A 9,516-nucleotide genomic window follows, 5' to 3' on the forward strand; every position below is an offset into this window, starting at 1 on the left:
CGCAAATAATAATTCAGCACCAAATAATCATAGGGTGGCAATAAGTCACCAATAGGGTTTCACTTTGTCATTTTATTCTCAAATTATGTGCAATGTGAATTTCACAGTTTAGCTCAACCACCACTATTACCCAAACCCTACACAGACAAACCAGTAACAAAAAGAAAACAAATACAGGAAGATTCCACTGCTAATTGCCATCCATGGACAATGCTTACATACAGGTCTTTAATGAGCTTCGATATTGCTGCACAAGGCCAACTATGGCTGTGGCACAGAAATCACATTGATTGGCTGATTCGTTGTAAGCTTTGAATCTTTCACAAGACTGGTGTGTTGGAGATATTAATGTAACATTGAAGTTACATATCTGTAATGCTTATTGAGAAGTTATCGTAAAGCAAAACTACTGAGAAACTAAAAAAAGAAAATCAAATAATGTGCAGATATTCATGTGTGGGATACAGAACAATCACTCTACCATAACTAAATATAGAAAATAGAAATACAGCCATTGAAAATAAAAGAAATCACATCTATTTTTCAAGTTATAAAAGGAAAAAGTTTGTAAAAACTGTGCAAGTACAGCAAACGTATAGTTCAGTATATTACACATAAGACATTTAAATACAGTACTCTGTATCAATAGAGATCCTGAGAGTTTTCCATTCCTGGTTCCCAAGTGACTGAGTTTTTAGGCAAACCCCCTTTCTCACCTGAGGGCTTCAGGAGGGCACTGCTCTGACCAGATCAAATGAGCACCAAATGATCTGCAGTCCTTTTTCTTTACCAAAGTGTATCATGTCCACACCTCCTCCACACATAGAATGTGGGTTTTCATATTATTCTCCATTTCAAATTCTGTGCAGACAGACATGTATTTCCCAAGATTGCTTTGTTGTTGATTGATTTTGGGGAAAGCTTTAAATATGAGATAAAATAAATGATCATATGTAGTGCAAAGATGACACAGGAACCTGCATATGAGAAAATTATTGACATCATTGAAAATGTTGCAGTTCCATAGGGAACCATCCCTCAATGGCTGTGTTACCCCAATTATTACATACAAGATTGTCAAAAAAAAGCAGCACCAAGTTCTCTTGTTTTTCTCTACATGACAGCATGTACAGATGGATTAATGTGTAAAAGATGAGTGTTAGCACTGAAGTTGGGCCCCACACTCTGGTAGTTCGCTGTCCAGGGGGGGTGCTTGGTAAAGTTTGCAGTGACGGGACTATTGGAGAGTGATTCAGTGCAACGATAAGACTTGAGACACTGCCTCGCCAGGCTTAACACACAGGACTACTATCCGATGCCCCCACCCACCCATAGGCACAATGACAGCCCTTGGGATCTGCGCTAAGTTACACACCAACGACCTCTACTTTACTCCTCCTCAGACTACTACTGTACATCAGCCAGCCACACAGCCAATATTGAGCTGTTTTACCTAGTAAAGTACCCAAATTAAGCTTGAAAACACTTCATGCACTTCCACTAGGGTAAACCTAATTGTATCAATGTTTCCTTAGTTATTGCTACTAGAAACTTTATCAACCTTTCAGATAAACCAAAACAAGTTCTTAAATGCATTTTGGCATTTAAAAAGCTTGTAATCAATATCAGACATGCTGGGAGGAGAAAAAAAATGTATATCCACAGAAAACACTATGCTGCAGCGAGCTGCCCACACTTTGGACAAATCAATGCATCAGCCTGAACCACGTCCCTTCGCTCCTTATCTGACTTCTGTTGAGTTGCTATCAAAGCAAACTGTTGCCTGGTTCGAAATGTCTCACTTATCTTGGCCAGCCACACACACATCTGACACCATGCTTGTTTCTCCAATGTGGAGAGTGAATAGTCTAACTTCTCTTAAGTTGTCTTGGCATGTGACACTCGTTACAACAATATGGATGCCGGCTCCGAGTGGGAAGCTAATCTACGAATGCAAAAAGTATAAATCCAACTGCAACGAAGCCAAATAGCACATTGGTTGACACAACTAAGGCCTTCTCTTGAAAGCAAAGTACACGTTTCACAAAATATGCATCATACCAGCCTTCTACCACACATGGAAATAAAACTAAATCACTAGCACACTTCACACACACAACTAATAAACACTTCCAAGGACGAGCTTGCTGTAGGGCGCAATGAGCATGTAAAATCCATACACTAGTCAAAGACACAAAACCTCATCAATCTGAGCTAACACCCTACCAATGAGCAACACTGCTTATCTTACCCGTATTAATATAGTCTATATAGTTATTTATATATATATATATATATATATATATATAGTTATTTATATATATATATATATCATTCTCACTTTATGCTTTCATGTAGTATGTCCATAACTAGAGGGCACTTCATATTCTGATCCCTCAACTGCATGCATTTCAATTGTAAAAACTCTAACCTATATATGCTTTTAAAATTGGTATTTTATTAGGATCCCCATCAGCTGCTTTGCGAAAGCCGCAGCTTCTCTTCCTGGGGTCCACACAATAAAATGGAACAAAATGGCTCAACAAAAATAAGCAAACAAGATAATTGCACTTATGATTCATTGTACTATACTGTAAAACAAGTATCAGTGTGAGTATTTGGTTCCGACTGGAGAAAAAAAAACGTAAATACTGCAATCTTTTAAAACCACCCCCATTTGATTGTGTTGAACCTTTAACGCTTTAAGACTAAACTCAACGGTCCTTGTGGTGCAAACACAGGACAGTACCAGGCACAAGGCAAGCAGGACCACACACCCTCCCTCTTCCTTGAGGGGGGAACCCGTCCCCTATGGCCCTCTCAGAGCACTTTCTGAAGACACTGTGGGTACAGTTTGGCCACCACACACTCAAAATGGCGGCCCAGGTCCCAGAGGCGGTCGGGCGTCTCGTAGACTTTGGTCCATGTGTCCGCCTCGTCGTCGTACTGGTAGAGGGAGTTCTTCCTGCTGGTACGGAACACGTGTTCCTCCACCATGACCTGCGTGGCTCGGATAAACAGGTGCAGCTTGCCGTGGAGGAGCAGGGCCTTGATGTAGGGGCTGGTGGCCTGGTCGAAAGGAAGGTCCCTCTTGCGGGCCCAGGTGTTCTGCTCGATGTCGTAGACCTCCATAGTGAAGGTGCGCTGGTGGTTCCTGCAGATGCCAGCGATGTAGTAGATGCAATTATTGTGTAAGGCAGCCAGGCCCTGGCTCCGGGGGACACTCATGGGGGCCAGGTGGCCCCAGTAGTCCTTACGAGGGTCAAAACAGAAGAAGTATTCATCTGGGAAACAGAGAAAATAAGCACCACTGACTGTTAAGACAAACATTGAAAAAGGAATAAAATGTAGTTTTCAACAACACCTTTTATGTATTAAGATTATCCTACACCACGCTTATCTTTTTCCCACTGCATTTCTCTTCAGTCTATTTTCAAGGTTGAATAGTGGCTCCACTATTCCGCCTCACCTTGGAGGATGTAGATGCGGTCTCTGTACTCCACAGCGCTGTGGAACTCCATGGCTACAGGCATCTGGCTGACGGCGGTCCAGCAGTTGTCCCTGGCGTCGTAGCACTCCACTGACTTCAGTGCGTTCCTCCCGTCCCCCTCGTACACACGGCCCCCAAGGGCGTACAGCTTCCCGCAGCAGTGGACCAGCCTGCAGCCGATCCGGGCCCGCAGCATGGGCGAACGCACAAGCCAACGGTTCCCTGCGTGCTCGTACTGCCAGAAGTCACTCTCCGCCCGGTGGTCGATGGACACCTCGCTGTTGCTAGGGCGGTAGCCCCCGGCGATGAAGATGTCGTTCTCCGATGACACCAGGATGCCCACCTCCCGCAGGTCGTTGGGGGGCTTGCAGAGCTTGAACACCTTCCCAGCAGTGGTATCCAGGCAAAGTACGGTCTGCTTCTTCCCTGAGTGTTTGTGTGCCGCGTCAAAACAGATGACCATCTCAGAGGCGGTCATGCCCAGGCGCTGGGGGCAGCCGTTGGTGCCGTTGAGACGGGCCGTGGACTCAGCAGGGTCCCTGGAGAGGGCGCAGGCGAAGGGGGGTGGGATGCGGCTGAGGAAGGAGTCGTCCAGGAGGGGCAGGCGGATGCATTGAGAGAACACCTCAGCCAGGTGGGCCTCCCTGTGGGAGCAGTCGTGCTCCAGCCAGCGCACGATGCTCTCATACACGTGCTCCTCCTTCTCCACATTCAGGTCATCGTTGTTCAGGATGCTCACCAGCTGCTCCTTGGTAAGCTGGAGGAACTCCTGCTCCCTCGCCACACACAGGAACTACAACAGCACAACACCACATGTCACATTTCATCTAAACTGGACCTCACTGTCATTTGTCACAGAATATTCAACTAACAGACGCAGACCTGGAATGCCATCTTAAAATCTTAGTGTGTCAACTACTTTATGTACAGTACTTATGTGTTCTCACATTACTGTAATTATAAGGTCATTTTAACAACATATTGATACATTAATCCTTCCCAAAAGGCGAGCCAAGTGAAGCACAACAGTGGAATAGAACAGCTTGTTCTTAGAATAAAACCCACCTTCTTGCGTATGTAGTCCTGGGAGCGCTCCCTCAGCTCCTGATGGCCGTAGGCGTCTGCGAACATGTAGACCCCGGTGCAGTTCTGGGGGTCCAAGCGGCTGATCATGAACTGGGCACACTGGTCCTGCAGGGCTGGGATCTGGAAGATGCTGGCTGCCGTGAACAGGGCCTGGACGTTAGACTCCGACAGCGTGACTCTGGACGTGTAGGCATAGTCAAGGACCAGGTGCATGGACTCAGACTCCACTCCGACGATCCGCACCTCCCTCTGGCTGCTCTCTGTAAGGCCACTGGTGAACATGGACCTGGTAGGAAAAGGAAATACAACAAAAAGTGAAGAAAGCTTGAATGGTGTTGCAGCATAGCCTGGTCCCAGATCTGTTTGTGGTCTTGCCTACTCCATTGCTGTCATTGACATGACAATGAGTGACAAGAAGTTGCCATGATGGCACAAACAGACTGGCACTCAGACTAGTTGCAGCATTGTTTGTCATCTAAAAATGTTGATGCTTCAAAAAACGGAGCATACCTCAACTGGAATATACCTCAACTGGAGCATACCTCAACTGAAAGTGATATCTAGAAAGTGATAGACTAGAAACAAGCAAGCGACTCACATCAGACCTACCTAAAGTAAGGGCTAATTGCTGCAAGGACATTTCGGTGACACGAAAATGTCTTGCCATGGTCCACTTCAACGACAATGTCTGTGAGCTGTGCTTCATCATACAAGACTTTGAGCTGCTGGAGGATGTTACAGGCATGAACAGCATCTACCCCACTGTAGGTTGTGTTTGCAGGAGTCCCATTCTGTACTTGTAACAGCTTGCCTATGTCTACGGAAGAAACATAAGAGAGAAACATAACATTTTTACATGATGATGGATATTAAACAACACAGACACAAGAGAGACAATGGGCCATATATTATGAAATTATGTGGGTAACGTTACTAAATAATATTATTTAGTGGCATATGCAGCACAACAATTGAGCCAAGCGTACTAGCTACAATGAGTGGAGAGAAAATATTCTAAAACACGTGGAGATTAGTAATCTGACTAGCTATGGCTGAACTAAATTACCATTCGACACTACTGTTAGATAGTTCTTGTTTGTAGAAAAGTAGCTAGCTTGCAATCAGTGTGCCATGGAAATCACCTACTCAGCACAACTTGTGTGCACGATTTATTGACAGAACAAAGACCCGTTTCGAAACAACGAGGTTTTTCATAAACTAGCTATCTTAATTAGCTAGCTAACTCTGGGGATTAGAAACTCACAGCTGGGTAGCATCACAGGAAGCCGTCCGCGGCATTATTAGCCGGCTATAGTAGCTAGCAATCATTTAGCCATTTACCTGACTAGTCAAACTGTCACGCCTAACGTTAGTCATAAATCTTACTACATTAGTTAGCTAATTTGGATTGTCAAGTGGTTAACGTTCTCGTACTCCTGTTGACATGGAGCTAGTCAGTTAGCTCACTACTAACTATTAGTTAGCCACGTAACGTTAAACTGGCCAACAACTATGTTTCATCAGGACGAGACGTTGGCAAGTTACGTAAGCTAGCTTGTTACATACTTTATTGACAGCTATTAATAAAAGCTAAGATAGTAAACTTGAAAGGTCTAACAGTACCATTGGCATACAAAGACATGCAATTGTTTAGACTGTACTAAGACAGACAAAATGTGGTTCTAACGTTAGCTAGCCATCTGATAGAGCTAACGTTATAGCTAGCAAAGCTAGCTAGCAAGCCAATTTAGATAACCAGCACACACTTTTTGAGAAGCCATTCGCTTACAGCTTCACTTGTAAAACGAAGAGAAATAATCGTCATAGTCTATTACTTTTGTCAGGGTGTAATCTTGGTGGTTATATATCATTCAATATGAATTAGGGAACTTTAAAAATTGGTTAAATAAGTCTGCCTCGTTAACACAAACAATCAAGAAACGCTAACCTCCACTGGCAGCCATTCTCCTCAGTCTTTTCTCAAAGCACACCGTGAAACGGAAACAGACGACAACCAATCAAAGTAGAGCCAATGGAATTATTCATCAAATAGATCACCAAAGGAACCTCTCTAGGCAAAAATGAATACATTCTCTTTTAATCTGGAATAAATAGACTATAGATATAAAGGCCCAGGGCATTTTATTTAGAATAAATGGCTCTGTATAGGCCTACACTTCAGTGTGCTGTGTTATATTTAATTATATGATTTACACACACTATCTTGTCATGCATCCAAAGTTCAGTGTAGGACAACCCTTACAAAAACACAAATTCTTAGCATCCAAGTAACTCCAAGGTCTGTCTAGCCATTACCTTGCATCTATGAAACTACTGTACTTTGATGTTCTCCATGCTGCTAAAGAGCCCATACCAAGCTTGTTATCAACATTAGCATTAGTGAATGCTTTTCCGTAATTAATAAGAATGTATGAAAGGCAATTCATTTCAATTTGAGCTCTCAATCACAAGAGAGTTGTGAGCATTTTGATGTGGGCCTCTTGAAGTTCAGCACATGCAGCCTGGTCTCATAGACTAGACATAACATAGTAAATGTAAATTAGTATCATATGTTAAGTTTAGTATGGTTACATAAAACAGAAGGTTGCTTAAGGCAAAAGTATTGTGGTGTCACCAGCAGGGACTGGGGAGTGTGTCAGGATCAAAAATAAATATGAAAGGAGCAAAGCCCAGGTAAAAATTTAGAGGAAAACCCGCCATAGTGTTCTGAAAACCTAACCCTGCTATAGATTTATTTTTCAGTGGGACAATTACACAAATTGTAATGCCAAAGACAAAGTACCAATTGCTTGTGTGCGTGTTAATGAATATCGTACAGATTGGTTTCCCACACCTTCGGGTGTAAAACAAGGAGACGCCTTATCACCGACTTTGTTTGCTATGTTTATAAATGATTTGGCAAAAGAAATTAAACAGTTTAATATTGGAGTAAGATATGATGATGAAATGCTAAGTATCCTTTTATATCCTGATGATATTATGTTGATGGCAGAAACTGAACAAGACTTGCAGAACATGTTATTATGTGCAGTCAATTGGAGTAAAAGATGGAGACTCATGATCAACCAGACAAAAACACAGATCAAGCATTTTAGAAAACCAGGTACTAAGAGAAGTGTTGTTCAGTTTTGTTTTGGTGAACACATTCTTGAGTTTACTAGCAATTATAAATATTTGGGTATTTTTATTGATGAACATATTACCTTATGGTAATATGACGCATCTGCCCTGGCCAACTCAGCAAGTAGAGCTCTTGAGGGAGTTATAGATAAAACAAAAACACTCTAAGATATTGGTTATGCTACGTATTCCAAACTGTATCAGACATGCGTGTGTCCTGTTCTGGACTGTTCAGCAGGAGTGTGGGGTGCTAAGAGGTATCTAAAAAAAACGAACATGTCCATAACAGAGCAGTACGTTACTTTTTAGGTGTCCACAAGTTTGCACCTATACTTGCAATAACTGGGGACATGGGCTGGGAACCCTGTGAGGTGAGATGGAAGGCGTGTATGGTGAGACTTTGGAATAGACTGTTGGATATGCCAACTGCCAGAATAGCTAGAAAAGTTTTTCAATGGGATCTATCCATAGGGGGAGCCTGGGCAACTGAAATGTCTGACCTTTTCAAATCAAATCAAATCAAATTGTATTGGTCACATGCGCCGAATACAACAGGTGCAGACATTACAGTGAAATGCTTACTTACAGCCCTTAACCAACAGTGCATTTATTTTTAACAAAAAAAGTAAAAATAAAACAACAACAAAAAAGTGTTGAGAAAAAAAAGAGCAGAAGTAAAATAAAATAACAGTAGGGAGGCTATATATACAGGGGGGTACCGTTGCAGAGTCAATGTGCGGGGGCACCGGCTAGTTGAGGTAGTTGAGGTAATATGTACATGTGGGTAGAGTTAAAGTGACTATGCATAAATAATTAACAGAGTAGCAGCAGCGTAAAAAGGATGGGGTGGGGGGGCAGTGCAAATAGTCCGGGTAGCCATGATTAGCTGTTCAGGAGTCTTATGACTTGGGGGTAGAAGCTGTTGAGAAGTCTTTTGGACCTAGACTTGGCACTCCGGTACCGCTTGCCGTGCGGTAGCAGAGAGAACAGTCTATGACTAGGGTGGCTGGAGTCTTTGACAATTTTGAGGGCCTTCCTCTGACACCGCCTGGTATAGAGGTCCTGGATGGCAGGGAAGCTTGGCCCCAGTGATGTACTGGGCCGTACGCACTACCCTCTGTAGTGCCTTGCGGTCGGAGGCCAAGCAGTTGCCATACCAGGCGGTGATGCAACCAGTCAGGATGCTCTCGATGGTGCAGCTGTAGAATATTTTGAGGATCTGAGGACCCATGCCAAATCTTTTCAGTCTCCTGAGGGGGAATAGGCTTTGTCGTGCCCTCTTCACGACTGTCTTGGTGTGTTTGGACCATGATAGTTCATTGGTGATGTGGACACCAAGGAACTTGAAGCTCTCAACCTGTTCCACTACAGCCCCGTCGATGAGAATGGGGGCGTGCTCAGTCCTCTTTTTTTTCCTGTAGTCCACAATCATCTCCTTTGTCTTGGTCACGTTGAGGGAGAGGTTGTTGTCCTGGCACCACACGGCCAGGTCTCTGACCTCCTCCCTATAGGCTGTCTCATCGTTGTCGGTGATCAGGCCTACCACTGTTGTGTCGTCGGCAAACTTAATGATGGTGTTGGAGTCGTGCCTGGCCATGCAGTCATGGGTGAACAGAGAGTACAGGAGGGGACTGAGCACGCACCCCTGAGGGGCCCCCGTGTTGAGGATCAGTGTGGCAGATGTGTTGTTACCTACCCTTACCACCTGGGGGCGGCCCGTCAGGAAGTCCATGATCCAGTTGCAGAGGGAGGTGTTTAGTCCCAGGATCCTTAGCTTAGTGATGAGCTTAGAGGGCACT

The 9,516-nt window shown here is 43.9% G+C and overlaps 1 protein-coding gene across 1 annotated transcript; it reads right to left on the reverse strand.

Moving 5' to 3' along the window:
• Positions 1-1,654: 1,654 nt before the first annotated feature.
• On the reverse strand, positions 1,655-6,557 carry LOC123492079 (kelch repeat and BTB domain-containing protein 8). Its single transcript, XM_045224025.1, has 5 exons — positions 6,525-6,557; positions 5,186-5,393; positions 4,556-4,862; positions 3,470-4,283; positions 1,655-3,284 (listed from the first exon to the last, which is right to left on the reverse strand). The coding sequence occupies exons 1-5, from the start codon at positions 6,538-6,540 to the stop codon at positions 2,821-2,823; spliced, it is 1,809 nt and encodes a 602-aa protein (XP_045079960.1). The 5' UTR covers positions 6,541-6,557; the 3' UTR covers positions 1,655-2,820.
• Positions 6,558-9,516: the final 2,959 nt, after the last annotated feature.

This window comes from Coregonus clupeaformis, chromosome 12 (assembly GCF_020615455.1).
Source record: "Coregonus clupeaformis isolate EN_2021a chromosome 12, ASM2061545v1, whole genome shotgun sequence".
Classification (NCBI taxonomy): Eukaryota; Metazoa; Chordata; class Actinopteri; order Salmoniformes; family Salmonidae; genus Coregonus; species Coregonus clupeaformis.